This window comes from Trachypithecus francoisi, unplaced genomic scaffold (genome assembly GCF_009764315.1).
Source record: "Trachypithecus francoisi isolate TF-2019V2 unplaced genomic scaffold, Tfra_2.0 Lachesis_group0, whole genome shotgun sequence".
Lineage (NCBI taxonomy): Eukaryota > Metazoa > Chordata > Mammalia > Primates > Cercopithecidae > Trachypithecus > Trachypithecus francoisi.
The window spans coordinates 132,230,747-132,249,611 of NW_022681453.1; the positions used below are offsets into that span (position 1 = coordinate 132,230,747).

An 18,865-nucleotide genomic window follows, 5' to 3' on the forward strand; every position below is an offset into this window, starting at 1 on the left:
TCCAGCATGATAATGATGAGGTCCATTAACTCAAGAAAAAGACTCATCCATTAATTCAGTAATTACTCCTGTACCTGCTCTGGGTGAAAAATATTAAGTGCTGAGGATACAAAAGCATGTAAGTGTGATCCTGCTCTCTAGAAAGAAGACAAATAAGCCAAGCCAAGACAATTACAGACTAGTTTGATCAGAATGCTAATGGAGCCCAGGATTCTAAAGTAGTACAAGGAAGGACATGAAATCCAGTCTACTGAGGGAGGGTAGGAGGAGGTTTCTGCCAAAATTACTCTCAACCTCCAGAGCTTCTCTCCCCTTTAAAAGTCAGCACTTCTGGTACATTTTGCCTGTGGTGGGGGCTGTGTTGTCATTGTCCTTTAAGATTTAAAATGATCACTTGTAGGGTTTTCTTTTTTTTTTTTTGTAGTCTCTAAGAATATTAAGAGACAGACCCAGTAGATAAATATAATGTCATTCATCAAACAAATATATAAAAGTAAAGTACGGGCCGGACACAGTGGCTCACACCTATAATTCTCGCACTTTGCAAGACCCAGGCGGGCATATCGCTTGAGCTTAGGAGCTCAAGACCAGCCTGGGAAACATGGTGAAACCCTATCTCTACAAAAAAATTCCAGAAAATTAGCTGGACGTGGTGGTGTGTTGTGCCGTTCATCCCAGCTATATGGGAGGCTGAATTGGGATGATCGCCTGAACCCAGGAGGTTGAGGCTGCAGTGAGCTGTGATCATGCCACTGCACTTCAGCCTGGGTGACAGAGTGAGACCCTGTCTCAAACAAACAAAAAAAAAGCTGAAGTGTGATGGATAGTAAAAAGCTTTCTATTTGTGGTCTGTTTGTGGAGTCTTAGACATTTCTTTTTAAAAAATGAAGTATTTACTTTATTGCATAGCTTTATAAATTCTGCAAGAATCCCACATAGATCTTACAAAGTATGTTTACTTTTGATGGCAAGAAATATGCCTCTGACCAATTGTTTTCAGAATTCTTAAAATGAAAAATATGCCAGAATGTTAAGTTATAACCAAGAAGAAAGTCATGTAAAATAACACAAAGTGATAGTGAAGAAATAGAAAATCAGACTGATACAAATAAACATATTTTTTAAATCGTATTTTTATATTAATCTTTTTCATCCTTAGGAGTCCCCCATTTTTTACAGATGAAGTGTGAATGTGTCAAAAAATACAAAACAAAAAAGAAAAACTGAACAATAACAATTTTTCATAGGTTTCCCAAGAATTTAGAAATATTCATATTTTTGTAGTATTTGAAGGTTTATCTCTTTTAACCCTCACTACTACCCTGTGTGGAAGGCAGAGAAGATATTGCTGCCCTCTTTTTTTTTTTTTCACATAGGGAACTTGAATTGCTCAGAGGATAAGTAACTTATAGGAAGTCACATTGTGAGTAAGTGGCAAGAACAGAACCCAGATTTTAAGGGGTATTTTATGCTAACATGTTGCAGTTTGATTGGCATCTCTTCTGTAGTTGTTTATATTGTTCATGAGCTTTTCTGGTGGTGGTTGTTAACTTGGACCTCAAACTCCCACCTTCCCTCGATGAACTATCTCACAGCAACCCATTGCCACAGGAGGACCAGGTTAAGGCCGGGTGAAACTGATCAGTGCAGCGAGAGCTCAGCATCCACAGAGCAATTCCAAGCACCTGCCACCCCGGGGGGTCCTTGTGCTGGGAACAGTTCGGCGATTTGTCTCAGTAGAGGTCTTTTTTTTTTTGGGTGATAATAGGGTGTTTGTGTTCCGTTTACACTGAGAAGCGAATGTGCAACAGTGATTAGAATTATTGAGAAGACATAAAGAACCTCCAAATGATTCTTTAGAATTTCTTAGATATGTACCGAGGGCTTTATGGAAGTACTCAGATATCTGTGCATAAAGGGATAGGTTAAAGTAGTTCTTTACTGTGGAAGAATTTGAAAAATTTGTTTTAATATTTAATTGTAATTTTTATTGTTTTTCTATTCAGAACCAGATTTTGCTTTTCAAATTTTTGAGGAGTCTTCTTGACCCAAGGTATGTTGATAAACTTTAGTCTTTCATTATATATATATGTGTGTGTGAGAAACAAAAGGAAATAAATTGAGATTAGGTTACCAGCCCATGGTATCTAAACAGTACAATTATCTCTTAATTTTTTAATATTAGTAGGAGCAACTGTTACACAGATAATGTGAAAGTAGAAGATCTGAACAATAGATTGTATCTTGAGATAATACTTTTCTTTCCATTTGAACATGAACATAATGGTGAGTTCTCATGGGTGTAAATAAAATAATGAAGCCATGCCACGAGGACATGTTTCAGAAGAGTTAGCTTCCCCTCCTGCCCTTGTTTCACTCTTGCCTTCTCCTAACTTCATGTGGGAGATTGATGGTGCCTGTACTTTCCAAAGTTAACACTTGGTTCCCAGCCTACCTCTAAATGTATTACCTTTTAAACTCTGACTTAATATGTTTAGTTTTAAACAACTTCCTGATGGTGTGGGAAGGAAAGTTGAAATGTGTTTTTTCAACTGCTACTCTGATGCTTATATTTTATATCAAATAAAAGCAAACTCAAGGAGATGATGAAATTAATTAATAATGGATTTGTAGGCAGAGCAGTTCTGCATATGAGGTTTTAAAGTTTTGCTGTAACTACATAGAGTACGTTGGGAGTTGAGGACAGTAATATTTAATATCCTCTAAGATAGTTACTCTTGACCAGTAGTGTGCATCAGAATCACCTACGAAGCTTTTAAAAATTCAGATGCCTTGGCCCAACCCACAGAATCACTGGGAGCTGGAATATTTTGATGCACACCTAGAGTTAAGCATGATTTACATGTATTTTTCCAAGATGACATAGCTTTCATATCAGACATGCAAACTTTAGGTTTCATTATAATGTATGCTGGCCATTAAAAACAACTATTTACGTACTTTAGCAGTTGTAATATCAGTTTTGGTTATTTCCATGTTCTTTGCTATTTTAAAATACCAAAATACCAGTAATTTTGTTGATTGTAAAATTTTTTTGAAAGCTCAGCCATTTGAATCTTGAATAGGCTGTGGTACATTTAAAGTTAGTCAAACAAATGTGTATGTATAGATGTTTACTAAAAGCAGACTGATTACAAACCCCCCCTCCACTTGTGTTCAATACCTTTTCAAAGTATCTGTGTTTTAATTCTCTGTCCTCAGATTATTACTGAGGCTGGACATCCTTTTTTAAAAAAAATTCCTGTTAATCATGTGTATTTCCCTCAGAGTCAGTTTAGGCCCTTTTCTACTCCCAGAATTAACTGATGGAAAGATTTTAGAATTGGAGCTGGGAGTAGAAGGGAAGGAAGGAACGTGGGAAGAGGTGGGGAGAGCTGGGAAGGGGAGACATGAAAGTAGGGCAGAGCACAGAGCTCAGGGGAGGAGGAAGGAAACGCCAGTCCCACTTCTCAGTCCTTTCTCTAAAGCCTGAGAGCCTGTCCACCTCTTTCTGTGGCACAGTTCCCTCTTTTCCTCCCCCATACTTTTCCCTGTGTTAGATCCATTCACTGCTCTGCCCTTAGGTTAATTTATTTTAATCAAGTCCTTTTCTTCTGCCATCCTACCTGGAGAGGCTCAAGCAGGAAGGACAGGGGAAGGTCAGCTTTGAACTTGGCATTTTCTCAAATGAAGTGTGGAAAGTGATAGTGACCAAATATTTTTTTTTATTAAAAAAAAAACAGTATTAGGTAATGTAAATATCTGTGTCAAAGATCTAGTGTTCTGCTTTGAGAATCCCAGTTCTTGAATTCATCATATTTTATCCTCTTATTTTATGTCTTATATAGGAGGCAGGCATTGATGTAGATTATGCTCTAAACTTTTTGAATTTGATGTTTGGCATTTCAATCCTTTTTTAATAAAAAGCAAATACAAATAATATACCTGCTTTGGTATTGCAGTCACTATTTAAAGTAAATAGTACAAAAAAAAAGATATATCACAAGTATCAAAGGTGGACAGTCTTGCTCCATTGTTACCTGTATCTAGATTTGAAAGATGTTAGTTAGGTAAGACCCTTTACAAGTGCTGTGAAAGTTGTTTTTGTTCACCAGTAAACCGCAAATTGTTTCACTTGAGAAACGGGTATATTTTATTTCCCTAAGCTAACCGTAACCAGAATAATTACCTCTCACACATTATTCCTTTCCTGTCATATCAATTCAGGCGCAAGGTCTTTTCTTACCAACCTTGAAAAGAGGTGGTGCGCTCACAGGCCTTCCTTTCCCCTTCCCCAAAAAGTGACATGACCAGGAATGATCTCATTCTCACAGCCAAATTTCTAGCTTTACTTTTGCCTACCAGAAATTAAGAGCCTTGAAGTAACCAGCTTACCTTAGCTCTGCCTTTAAAAAGAGCTCACTTTTGTATTGATCTGCCTCCAAAATATCAAAGACCGAGTGTTCTGCTTTGAGAGTCCCAATTCTTGGATTCATCATATTTTATCCTCTTACTTTATGTCTTCCATAGGAGGCAGACATTGATTTAGATTATGCTCTCAACTTATTTTTGAATTTGATGTTTGACATTTCAATCATTTTTATATAAAGAACATTTTAAATGATAGTATCTCAAACTAACCCATACAAGCCTCTTTAACCCACAATGTAAATAAACATATAATACTAGTAACATATTGAGTTCTGGATTGAGGGAGAGAAAGTAGGTTAAGAAGGTTGAGTGCCGAGGGAGTAAGGAAAAAAGAGGAAGTTCTCCCTTTCTTGCTTTGAGAGTAGTTCTTAGACAAAGTTTTGATTTGTATAAAGTTTGTTTTTGGTATCCTTTGAACCCTACCTCCACCCCATTCTGTTCCCTTCTTTCCAGGGGTGCGGGGTACACACACTTCTTCAAGCTCTTTGCATTATAAGCACACTCAGGTATAGAGTGTTCTTTATAGATGTAAAAAATCCAAATTACCTTCCTCCATTTCCCCATCAAAACTGTTTTCTAGTTGCTTTGTCAATTTCTGTATTGTATGGCCCCTTTTACAATGAGGAATATATAAATAACATGAATATAATGAAGCATATAAAAGATGGGGAAAAAACTCAATACCTTTTCCTAATACAGTTAACCTCAAGGGTAAGAAGAAAGCAGAGTGCACGGATTGGTTTATATTAGTCTCTGACTGACTAACTTATCATTACATTTTAGCCTGTTTTTTAGTGACTGTGCTTGTTAACTAACCTAAAGGATTAGACTCTTTTCAGGTACTGGGAAAACTGAGGGAGTACGGAATATGGATATAGGGTCAAAACAACATCAAGAATAGGTAGACTGGCCCCGGCTAGCAGTTTACCTGACAGCCAACCGTGAATTATTTTTGCCTTTGTTTCTTCTCTTTTTGTTCTTTTTAAGCAATAGATATTTTAACCTCCAGTTTTTTTCCCCCTTGAAACTCCTAAAGCAGCATTATGAAAGAAAACAGTTATTTTGGGATGAGGACTGCTGGTGTGTATGTATCATCTCAGAGTGTTGCTTTTTTTGCTCTTGCCCCCAACACCTGAGTTAATAGGATTCTTATTCTTGTATGTATAGTTTATGCATATTTAATTTAACATTTACATGTATGGCCAGGCGTGCTAGCTCATGCCTGTAATCCCAGCTCTTTGGGAGGCCGAGGCAGGCAAATCACCTGAGGTCAGGAGTTTAAGACCAACCTGGCCAACATGGTGAAACCCCATCTCTACTAAAAATACACACACGTGCACACACACACAAACAAACATTTACATATATCAGCTTGTTTTTGCGGGGGTAGCTTTTATTTTGTCAACAGCATTGTTAAAAGAATAGGTCATCCAGTTGAATTCATGTGTATATTTCTCTGTCTTTACCCAGTGTCTTTATGTTATCTTTGTTATGTAAATAGTTTCCTCAGTCGAATTAATTGACCTGCAAGGATATTGGTGGCATCTGTACATAGAAAGATTAGATAGTTTTAGGGGGAGAGGGGGTTAATCCTCCAGAAGCAAATTACTTGCCTGAATTAAGGCCAACAGCTTGGGAGAGAGGATTTGCATCCTCTTCCAATTATTTCTTTTGAGACAGCTGCTACATAAAGCTCCACTCTACCCCCACCCCCTGGGTGCATTCCTGCTGGCCATGAATTCTCACAGGAGTTCTCCTGATGTGCTTACACCCAGCTGCAGGTTCCTTATGCAGTGGGGATTGCTTAAAGGATAATACAAAAGGACACATGTTTTTTGTGAGGCCATGAGCTGCATAAGGAATAAAGAGAATGTGCAAGTATATTTATATTCCGAATATTTTCCTCAGTATGATTTTCCTGGTAATGTTGACTTAGCCTTTGTTAACGATGTTCTGAAGGCCTCTGAAACATATAGCTTGATTTTCCTGAAGGAAAAAAGCACATGTGTCACATTGTATCTGAAAGTCTTTAATCAAAGTAAAGTAAAAATTGAACATTGTTAAGCAAATGAGTAACTTTGCCCAGGAGCAAAATATAGATTATGAAAATGGTTATGCATTGGATTTTAGCTGAATCTGTCAGTGTTTCTGTGGATATTTTTGAAGGGACATTTTAAGATATTGACACTCAGTATTGAAATAGCGTATTTCAAAGTTAAAATACAAAATTAGAAGATTATATGTATTAGAAGATTATATATGTTCATGAACTTTGACATGTTAAAAAAAAAAACCTACTTCAGTGACTGCCTACAGTGGCCAAGGTGATTGTTAATTTGGCCTGGCTTACCCCTAGATCTTATATCTTTGGTTAGTATTTTGCCAGCAACTCAAATTCAGCCTTTTAAATTGTAACACATCATCACCTCCTAATCACCAGTCAGCTCCTCTCTCTCTTTCTCTCTCTCTCTCTCTATATATATGTTTATTGTATATATATGTTTATTACATATATATATTTCTTTATTCCTTTAATCTGTACTTACCTATAATGAAATTGTTACTTATGCTCACTTTTTCCAACCTAAACCTCTTCTCTTTTATTTCTCTCTTAACAATTAATATCATAAACTCGTTTATTTTATGTAGGAATTTCCTGAGTAACTACAGCATACCAAGCACTTGACAGGCATGGGAGATAAAACGATAAATAAGACAGGGCCCTGCCTTCAGAGAATTTACATTCTAATGGAGGAAGATAGGCCAAAGCAGGTAATTAGGTATAAATATCTTAAATAAAATCCTGAGAGTGATGATCAAGTTTTCAGTTTCCTTATCCATTCCCACTCCACCTTGTCACCACACCACACAGAAACAGTTACCAAAATCTGTAAACTCTACCTCTTCTCTATCTCTTATGTGATTTTTCCTCTTGTCTTTACCCGTACTGCCCTGGTTTAGGCACTCAGCATCCTTCCTCCGGTTTCTTTTGCTGGTTTCCCAAATGTAATCTCCCAACGGGTTCTTCCTGCTACACAGAAAAACCAATTCACTGAGACCACAATATTACAGTAGAGAAAGAGACTGATTAACACAGATAGCCACATGGGAGGGCTGGTATAATAACTTATTACTTAAGTCAGTTTCCTGGAGAACTCAGAGGCTAGGGCTTTTATGGATAATTTCATGAGCAAGGAGCTAGGGAATGGGCACTGCTCACTGGTTGGAGATGAAATCATCGTAGTGTGGAAAATGGTCCTTATGTGTTGAGTCTGCCTCTTGGTGGGGGCCACAGGACCGCTTTTGTCATGAGTTCCAGGTCTGGTTAGAGATAGAAGATGGCCAGAATGCAAAAGTCTGAAAACATCTCCAAAGACCAATCTTAGGTTCTACAACAGTGGTGTTATCTATAGGAGCAGTTGGGGAAGTCACAAATCTTATGATATCTGGCCATATGATGCCTTGAGCAGCAAGGGATTATAGAAAGGCAAGCTAGGTTACAACGGCTGGCTATCATTTAGCTATACCTTTATTTTAGCAGAATTCAGGCTCTTCGGATAATCCCAATCTTATAGTCTTTCATTTGTCTTACAAAGGTGGTTTTGGTCCCTGAGCAAGGAGGGGGTTAGTTTTAGGAGGACTGTTATCATCCTTGCTTCAAAGTTAAACTGTAAACTAAATTTTACTCATGGTTAGCTTGGCCTGTGCCCAGGAATGAGTGAGGACAGCCAGCCTATGAGGCTTGTCACAAGACAGAGTCAGCCATGCTAGATTTCTCTTACCGTCATCATCTTTGCAGTGACACTTTCATAACCAGCCTGGCTTCCTTTTCCCTTTTTGAACAGGCAGATAATGATAATGTTCTCTACCACTTTCTTAAAGCTCTTTCAGTTCCCATTACCTAAGGTGAAATCCAGTTTTCCTTGTATACAAGGCCCTTCTTGGTACAAAAGGATTCAGGCCCACCTGGCCAGCAGCATTTTCTTCCATCTTCCCATATCTCTTCTCTCCTCTATTCCTGAGCAGTGCTGAACTATTTGTTCATATTTTCATTCTTCCCTTCACATACCTGTTCCTCCCTCTTCATCCACATTGTTTTCTTGAGAGCAGTTTACTTATATGTAGTAAGAGCTGCAAAGTCATTTTAGGGAAAAAAACATTTTATTTTTTCCTTTTTGGGTTCTTAGTTTAGACACTCTACTGAAAACAAAACTCAGATTAACAAAAGAAAAACAAGTAGAAGCTTACTAATGTGTGATGTACCCATCATGTGGGACAGGCCTCAGTTCAAAAGTATCTCTCTCAAGGCAGTGGCTTAGGGGCTTTGCTTAAACAGTATTTTAACAAAAAGCTTAAATCTTACATAGTGATAAGACAGGAAAGAGCAGTTCCAGCCTAGTAAAAGGTGGAAACGTGTGGAGAGATAGTAAAATCTGTTCCCAGATTCCGCTGGTACCTGCTGGTGCCTTCTCTGGGCCAATAAGCAAGTGCTGTCTCTAGTAAAGAATGTATGTCCTGCTATCAGGCAGATAGAGGTGGGGACAGAGGGTTCCCCTGCATTTTCATTATCTTTAACAATCCTCAGTATTTTTGGGAGATGTATTTTGATTGTTTGGTGCCCCGTTTGAAACTTTACTTTCAGAAAGTTTCACATATTAAAAGCCAGGTGGGTAGCTCTGGAGAGATTTAGGTTAGAGGTTTTGACATAAGAGTTTGGCAGAGGAGAGAAAATCATAGATTAAAACAAGTGGAAAGGAACAAATTTGGGTACATTGTCCCATATCTTATTGAAACAGTCTTTTAGTCCTGAGAATTACTCTGTTCAGTTGATCAGTTGTATCTTATTTCAGGAGGTGATGTTATGGGCAGGTTTGTTTTGTTTTGCTTTTAATCAAAGTTAACTCTGTGGTATAGACAAACATATTTAGCAAGAGACATGTCTGTGGAAGCAGAAGAAACACAAAGGTTAATATTTGGAGCAGTCTATTAGCTGGTTTAATTCTGGAGCAGTCAGTTGAGAAGATTTTTATATTTGTTTTCAAAATATCTACAGTTGGAGTAAAAGTAAACTGGTAATTCTGACAAATTTTTCTGGATTGCTGTTTGCATCAAAGTTTCAATGAACTTTTTTTCATAAATAAGTTGTATGATTTCTTCGAAGTTTATATCAAGTTGTATAACTTTAGCTTGCAGGGCTTCAGGGAAAGCACACTTTAAACTTTTAATGATTTCAAGTCAGAAAGATAGGAGAAAAATTAGGAACGTTAGTCTGGGAGTCATAGTCAGATATTGGAGGAAACTAAAAATTCAGGATTTAGTCCAGGTAATAAAAAACTCGAAACAGTAGACAGGTCTAGAATCTAATAACAGATGTGCTATAGTTTTCTTCTGAAACATAAGTTTTTTCTTTATAATTACTGCCATTCTTATTTACAGTGATTACACTAATTATAAAAACCAGTTTTAGCCTTATTATACTTGGCCTGATTATTTGCATAAAGTGCAACAAGAATAGTGATTGACCATATAGGCTCTTTTTTTTTTTTAATCTGCTTTGTTGGAATTTATTATAAGAAACCTTAGATTATACCTTTAAAAGGTTCTACAGGCCAGGAATTCAAGACCAGCCCGGGTAACATAGTGAGACCCCGTATCTTAAAAAAAAATAAAAATGAAAAATTAGCCAGGCATAGTAGTCATACCTGTAATCCCAGCTATTCAGGAGGCGGAGGCAGAAGGATTGCTTGAGTGAGCTAAGGAGTTTGAAGTTAACAGTGAGCTGTGATTGCGCCACTGCCATTGCACTACAGCCTGGATGACAGAGGGAGACCCTGTCTCCAAAAAACAAAAAAGCCTCTTCAGGGTAGGAAGTCAAGCCTTGGACTTTACCAATAGTAAATCAGTGGCCAGCATAGTAATCAGATTTTACCTGTAGTGCTTGGGTGAATTCATTTTTGCTTGCAGTCCCCAGAATATGCTGAGGTTCCTGGACCTGTCAGAAAGTGACATTCTTTACTTACTGCAAGGCTGGGAACCATGTAGACACGGCACCAGGCCAGTTCTTCTAAGGGCTTTAATGGCCCCTTCAAGTTAACCTTAGTTTCTTAAAGTAGTCTGAAAATACGACATCCCAGCCTGTATGGAATTAGAATGATTCAAATAACATTTATACCTGATGTGGTTATAGAGCTAAATTATTCTTTCTGTCCCTGAAATCATTAGGCTCTTTTTCCGTTAGCTTATAAAGTTCATTTTTCCTTCCTATGTAGGAGAACAACATATACTTTCTTTTCATGACTATCAGAGAAATAACACATTTTATTAAAATTTGAAAGATTAGGCTGGGTGAGGTGGCTCACACCTGTAATCTCACCACTTTAGGAGGCTGAGATGGGCAGATTGCTTGAGCCAAGGAGTTCAGGACCAGTCTGGGCAACACAGTGAAACCCTATCTCTATAAGAATTAGCAGGGTGTGGTGGTGCACACGTGTAGTCCCAGCTACTTGGGGGGCTGAGGTGAGAGAATTGCTTAAGCCAAGGAGGTCGAGGCTGCAGTGAGCCATGATCATGCCACTGCACTCCAGCCTGGCCAACAGTGAGGTTCTGTCTAAAAAAAAAAAAAAAAGATTTGAAAAATTACATTTTGGCATTTGATTATTAGTCAAACCAGGAAAGTGGAAAGTGACCAAATCCCCTCAAGCCAACTATCTTAGATCTGCTGTTTCATTAATTTGATGTGTCAGAATCTTTGCTATCAGGCAAATGATGAGCTTGCCTGCTTTGTTCTGTGCCTCTTAAAAGTTTACGGTGGATTGTGGCTCTTCCTATATGTGGAAATACTGTTAGCTCTGGGGATCGTGGCGGTCATGATGGGGAGCAAAGAAACCAAGGATGCGCTGGATTTCCTTCTTGCCAGAGGAAAGTTTCTGTCTCAGTCAATGCTTGTCAAGTTTGTAGAGACCATTGTGTTTGTATATTACAATTTCATACAGATTTTATGGATATTGTCGTTGCTACCTGTAATAATCACATTTAATGTATTTTTCAGGCAGATTGGAACATTCACTTATGTTTTGCTTAGTTGGCACAGGATTACATTTGGCATTTTTAACTCGGAACGTGTATGGAAAACTAAAAGTTCAGCTTAGAGGCCTTGTGATTTGAAAGACAACTATAGGGAAAATAGGGTTTTTAAAACTGTTGTTTGTTGCTGCTGCTGCTGTTGTTTTTTAATTGAGACAGAGTGTCTCACTCTGTTGCCCAGGCTGGAGTGCAGTGGCGTGATTTCAGCTCACTGCAACCCCCACCTCCTGGGTTCAAGTGATTCTTCTCTCTTTGCCTCCCGAGTAACTGGGATTACAGGTACGCACCACCATGCCCGACTAATTTTTTGTGTTTTTAGTAGAGATGGGGTTTCATCGTGTTGCCCAGGCTGGTTTCAAACTCCTGGCCTTAAGTAATCCACCCTCCTCAGCCTCCCAAAGTGCTGGGATTACAGGCATGAGCGACCATGCCCAGCAGTTTTTTTTTTTGTTTTTTTTTTTTTTTTACTGTAGCTTGTTGTGGGTGATATATTTGCGTTCTCAGTCTAAAAGGTGCTTGATAGTCCAAAGGGGGCCACCACATCTAAGGACTGGACATATGGGATTGAGCAGAGAATTTAAGCAGACAGGATTTAGGCTAAGCCAAAGTGAACCTAAATTGTAAAAACAATATATGAAGGAGATTGTGAAATCCTCTTCCTTAGAGAAATGGAAGATTAATCTAGACTGGCCTATTTAGATACAGTTTTTAGAGTGAGGGGGTGGGACTAGACTAGACTTTAAAAAAATTCCAACACAATGTTTATTTTCTTTAGCAAATATTCGGAAGTCAAAATTTGAATTTTATATATTTTTTCATTTTTATTTTACTTTTAAGTTCTGGGATACATGTGCAGAACGTGCAGGTTTGTTACATAGTATATGTGTGCCATGGTGGTTTGCTGAACCTATTGACCCATCCTCTAAGTTCCCTCCCCTCGCCCCCCACTCCGCAACAGGCCCTGGTGTGTGTTCTTCCCCTCCCTGTGTCCATGTGTTCTCATCATTCAACTCCCTCTTATGAATGAGAACATCCGGTGTTTGGTTTTCTGTTTCTGTGTTAGTTTGCTGAGGATAATGGCTTCCAGCTTCATCCATGACCCTGCAAAGGACATGATCTCATTCCTTTTTATGGCTGCATAGTATTCCATGGTATATATGTACCACATTTTCTTTATCCACTCTATCATTTGGATGGGCATTTGGGTTGGTTCCATGACTTTGCTATTGTAATTAGTGCTGCAGTAAACTTACGTGTGCCTATATCTTTATAGCAGAATGATTCATATTCCTTTGGGTATATACCCAGTAATGGAATTGCTGGGTCAAATGGTATTTCTGGTTCTAGCTCCTTGAGGAATTGCCATACTGTCTTCCACAATGGTTGAACTAATTTACAGAATTTGAGTTTTAGAATAATTTTAATGTGGGCTAGACATGTTGGCTCACACCTGTAATCCCAGCACTTTAGGAGGCTGAGGCAGGTGGATCACTCGAGCCCGAGAGTTCAAGACCAGCCTGGGCAATGTGGTGAGACCCCATCTCTACAAAAAAAATCAAAAATTTGCCAGGCATAGTGCCCCATGCCTATAGTCACAGCTACTCAGGAGGCTGAGGTGGGAAGATCACTGGAGCCCAGGAGGCGGAGATTACAGTGAATTAAAATTACCCCACTTCAGTCCAGCCTGGATGACAGAGTGAGACTGTCTTAAAAAAAAAGAATTTGATGTATGTTTTTCAAAACTGATAGATATTTTTAGTCTTCCCTAGAAATAGTTCAGTTTACAGAGTTATAATTTGAAATGATTTTCACAGTCTGAATAAGAGTGGGTATGTTCTCCAACCTGAATTCTGTAGTAGGCAGGGTTTGTGTGTGTGTTTCACAAGGCACACACATGCTTTCTTCTAAAACTGACAAAACAGTGGTTATATTGCAAAGCGGATAGTTAATAGAAGACTAACAGCTTTGGGAAATGGATATAACAAATTTATGTGCAAGACTGATAAGCAGCAGTCAGAAATGGATGTAAATTCATTAATGCTCCAGCTAATTTATTAAAGTTTTGATTATATTGATCTGGCCTGATCATTTCCCATCAGACACATTATTTCTCTCACAAGTGAATCCATCAAAATCTATTCATCTGGATAATTTGCTTGGTTTGATGCATATTCACAACTTTGTTTCTTGTAAATGGTTGTGTCAATAAATTTTCTGGAAAGAATTAAGTACTATTATTCATACTTATGTCTAGTCTTAATTTGCTCTATAGTCTTGCATTTATAAGACATATTAATAGAAGTCTGATGTAAATGAAATACCAACAATTTGGCATAAAATACAACCTACAATTTGACGTAAACATCTGGAAAGCACACTGGCTCATCTGAGTGTAGGGGAAACATTGGTTAACATTCCCATTTTCTTTTACCTAATAGTGTTCTCTTGAGACACAGCCTTGATCCCTCTGATAATAAGATAGACCAATCTGCTTTGATGACGTGTGTGGCAATTTTTCCCCACACACCAATCAAGCAATTCTCTAGTGGGCACCAACTGGGTAGCCTATAATTTCACTCATTTCTGACACTATGTATCTGGAGTTACTGTCAGATCCTTGTCAACTGAAGAATCACAAGGTTCATAAATTTTGAAAGGAGAGCTTTATTTCACATAAAGGGTTGCAGCCTGCAAGGTGGCCATTCTGCAGGTTGGGAAGTGTAGCCTCTGGCAGAAGCTGAAAACAAGCAGTCTAAGGGAGGGGTAAAGGGAACAGTGATTTATGCTGAGTAGAGTAGCTAAGTATATATATTCAGTAACCTGTAGGAAAAGTCATGAATATTTATGAAAGGGGAAATAAGCACATGGACAATTGAGCTTCATGCCTTTTTGTGGGACCCATGTTCAAAATATGGCAGCATTAGCACAATCCAAAGGGGCAGTTTTCAGCCCTCTGATGTTGAAAGGTGAAGCAGATGATACGAAAACCCTCACTGCATGTCCTCTGCCATTCAGCAAAACAGTTGTGGAGGTGGTGGTTAGTGTTTAGGAAAGGATGTGTTGTGAAACTGGTGAGCTGTCACATTGAAACAGCAAAGGTGGAGAAAGAGTCTGGTCACAACCTCAGACAGTTGGCTAAAGGCAATGAAAGAATGAGCCATCTGTGTTTTGTTTTCCAGAGCTGGTTTCTGTTTACTCCTTAGGAAATAATTCTGGTTAAAGGTTAATAAGGAAGGGGCATACTGAGGCTTGTCTGACTTGCCATTCTGTCATGGCTGGGAACTCAGTTTTTAAGATGGGGTCTGTTACCAAACTGAACCTGGGTCCACTTACCTGGTGCAGTAAAGCCAAAGACCCACATTGAGGTTTGCAGTGAGAGAACGGAGGGCATTTCTTTGCAGGACACCAAGCAAGGAGAATCGGCAGCTCATGCTTAAGACCAGACATACCTGATGGCTTACAGGAAGAGTTTTTAAAAGCAGGGGAACATTTCAGGAAAGCAGAAATTACAGGCCAAATTGCAAATCCCTACATGGAAGTTTTATACATTGATTTGGCTCAAAAAAGGTGGGATATCTTGAAGTGGGGGTCCTATATGGCATAAGTGGATTCAGAGATTATTTGATTTGCAGTTGGTTAAGGAAACAAAATTTTGTCTAAGAACTTGGGGTCAGCAGAAGGAATATTAAGGTTTGGCTTGTGGGCGTGACTCTCTCCAGACCCTTTAGAAAGCAATCTAGAGCAAACAACAGAAGTCAGGGCTCAGTCCTCAGGGGCCCCCTTATCTGAGTTCTGCTTGACAGTGGTTGGCATTTTCCATCTGGTTGTGGTGCAGGTTTCAGAAAAACAACTCAGGGACATATGTTAAGATGTTATCTTTAATTTCTACAGGGAATCAAACATCTTGTGGCTCTAACCTACTTGGGTGGCTATTGCTGTAAGCTATTTCTTTGTTATCAGGTTGTTCATTTACTTCTAAAGGCTAGCTAGATGCCTGGAATTTCCTTTGAAGAGATTCAAGATTTTTCTTTATTTTCATGCTTGAAGGAGGGGAAGGTATGTGGCAGCTCATTAAGAGAGGCCCCTGCTCCATCTCAGTTTCATTAAGTTGGTTGGAGGGCTTAGAATTTTCCTGTTATTTCTCTTCCCACAGGCTTAGTCCCACAAAACTAGCCCTTGGTACCCTCAGGTACCAAGCATAAGCCCCAGGCTGTAGCCTGTGCTTCTGACCAACTAGGACTTTAAATCAGGATACCCTTGACCCTCCGCCCCAGGTTCGATTAATTTACTAGAGCAGCTCACACAATTCAGGGAAAACTTTACTTACATTTACTGGTTTATAATAAAAGATATTACAACAGATACAGAGGAACAGCCAGATAGAAAAAATGCATAGGGAGAGGTATGTGGGAAGGGCCAGGGAGCTTCCATGCCCTCTGGGCGCACACTGCCCTCCAGGACCCTCCACGTGTACAGCGATCCAGAAACTCCCTGAACTTAGCCCTTGGGGTTTTTATGGAGGCTTTATTATGTAGACATGATTGATTACATCGTTGGCCATTGGTGATCAAGTCAACCTTCAGCCCCTCTTCCCTCTCCAGAGGTGTCAGCGTTGGGGTAGGACTGAAAGTTCCAGCCCTCTAATCACGTGGTTGGCTTCCCTGGCAACCAGCCCTTATCCTGAGGCTGTCCAGGAGCCCCCAGCCCTCAGTCATCTCACTAGCATGTAAGAAGATAACACTTTGGAAAGCTTAAGGATTTTAGGAACTGTGTGCTTATTAGATCACAATATTATATTCCCACATAGAGAACTGCTGTGTCCCTAGATTTATCATGTGCTGCTTCTAATTTCTCCACATAGGACTTTCTGATAGGATTGATTCCTAGCTATCTCTGACTTTATAGCCCTAGTCCCTGTAATTTTCAGACCTCTATTCTACGTTTTTGTGGGGGAAAGATTACCTAGGTGCCAAGGCAAGAGACTGAAGGCACAAACTGTTTCAGTATAATAAAGAAAATAGTTAAAATAAGAATAGTCATAATACAAATTAGATATAGAGAGGATCATGGACAATTATCAATCATTATTATAAACATTATTAATCATTAGCTTTTAATATTACTCTTTGTTGCATTGCTAATATAACCTAGGAATAACCAGCGGGTATAGGGTCAAGTGCTGAAGGGACATTGTGAGAAGTGACCTAGAAGGCAAGAGGTGAGCCCTCTGTCACGCCCACCTAAGGGCCGCTTGAGGGCTCCTTGGTCAAGCGGTAACACCAGTGTCTGGGAAGACACACATTACTTAGCAGACTGCGAAAGGGAGTCTCCTTTCCTTGGAGGAGTCAGGGAACACTGTGCTCCACCAGCTTCTTGTGGAAGGCTAGATATTATCCAGGCCTGCCCGCAGTCATCCGGAGGCCTAAACCCCTCCCTGTGGTGCTGTGCTTCAATGGTCACTCTCCTTGTCCACTTTCATGTTCCTCCCGTACTCCTGGATCCTCTTTGAAGTTCGTAGTAGATAACGGTAGAAGAAATAGTGAAAGTCTGAAAGTCTTTGATCTTTCTTATAAGGGCGTGCTGACATATGCTGCCTTCTCTCTCTCTGCTGCGGCTACCTGAAAGGGAAGGGCCCCCTGTCCTATGATCAGGTGACTTGCTTCACCTTATCAATTAGAAGATTCATCCTCCTTACCCTGCCCTGCTTGTCTTGTACGGAGTAAATATCAGCGCACCCAGCCGTTTGGGGCCACTACCGGTCTCCGCGTCTTGGTGGTAGTGGTCCCCTGGGCCCAGCTATTTTCCCTTTATCTCTTTGTCTTGTGTCTTTATTACAATCTCTCATCTCCGCACACAGGGAGAACACCCGCTAAGCCCCATAGGGCTGGACCCTACATGTTTTCCTCTGTTTGAAGGCAGTCCAATGTCCTATCTCCATTCATTTCAGTTCAATTCAATATATATTTACATCAGATTACTGAGTACTATTTATTATGTCTTAATGATGGGTAAACAATTATGAATGCAATACCATGGACTTTACAATGTAGTTGGGGACACAGATACTTAAACAGATGATTTTCAAGTTGTTGGTAAGAACTAAGGTGGTGGTATACATAGGGAATAGCCAGTAACTGAACAAACGTCTGTATTAAAGGCAGTCGTAAGATACCAAGAAACAAAACAAAAAAACAAAAAATGAACACTCTTTCTTTGGAGTTTATAGGCAATTTGAGGAGATACTGAATTAGCCCATCAGCAAGGATTGAAAGTTCCAAGCAGCAGAATTTACTTAGTTTATCGTTTACCCACCTCTGCTCAGGACCGAGTATCACAAAGCTCTTAAATTAGGGAAAATGCCCTATGTCTAAATACAGTCTCTTTTTCTTTAACCCAAGCTTCTTATTAGTAAAAGTAGAAGCACAATTTACCATCACTTATGAATAATTATAAAATCCAAATTGTTCTTTCTGGAGTCCAGAGAGTCCCACCCTGTGGCTATTGATGTACTCTACATGGTTACAAGTGTGTCTGGAGACTGTCTCAGCTCTTGGGACAACCAGAGTCCCTTGTAAGCAATCTTACTTCACTACAGTGGACCATACAAATATCTTATTTTCTGTGTGCCACAATATGAGAAAAGCTGGAAACTATTTCTTTAGACCATGTGCTTTAACCTTTCTTCAGAACTGGGCTAGTTTTCCAAGCAATCATTGTTTTATCTTATTAACCCTATTCCAGTTCTTTATGTAATAATGAGCTTTATTTGAGGAATTCTGAAGAGAAGATAGGACTCACAGAAGGAACTAACTTCTTTTGAAGCTAGAGAGAGGATGATTCTTAGGTCTCAATGAACAGTTGATTTCCTAAGTAGCTACTTTTGGCCATCAGTAGTTGAGTGCTTGAGTGCCCAGCATAATGCAATTAATACTCTACTTCCAAAACTTTTGTATAGGCATTATGAATAGTGGGCTATGTGAGTAGCTGGCATACTAGGCAAATGAACCCATAAATATTATGTATTTTAGTATTATTCCTTTATTTGTTTTAACAATAACCAAAAAAATTAGTCCTCATTACATGCAAAACATTGGTTAGCTTAAAAAATTTGTTACTGAGAAGACACCTGGTACCTACCCCTCACAGAATTTATAGTGTTTTAGAGAAGACAAATAATTAAAGAAGTCATTGCAATGTGCTATGATTGGTGCTATGAAGAACATAAAGAAGAAACACTGAGATTGCAAGACGGTTATATATAGTTACTTAGAGATCAAATTATTAGGACTAAATTGGGTGGCTCTTATTTCTTTTAGAGTAAAATACAACTTTTGGTATGATTTAGAAGAGT

General features: G+C 39.1%; 1 protein-coding gene across 4 annotated transcripts in view; it reads left to right on the plus strand.

Moving 5' to 3' along the window:
• The window catches only part of VPS8 (VPS8 subunit of CORVET complex), a 263,256-nt gene that overhangs the window by 127,346 nt on the left and 117,045 nt on the right, over positions 1-18,865 (plus strand). For all 4 annotated transcript variants that reach the window (XM_033211937.1, XM_033211939.1, XM_033211938.1 and 1 more), the window contains one exon: positions 2,007-2,053. In XM_033211937.1, coding sequence (XP_033067828.1) covers positions 2,007-2,053 — 47 coding nt within the window. The remainder of the gene's footprint in view (positions 1-2,006; positions 2,054-18,865) is intronic.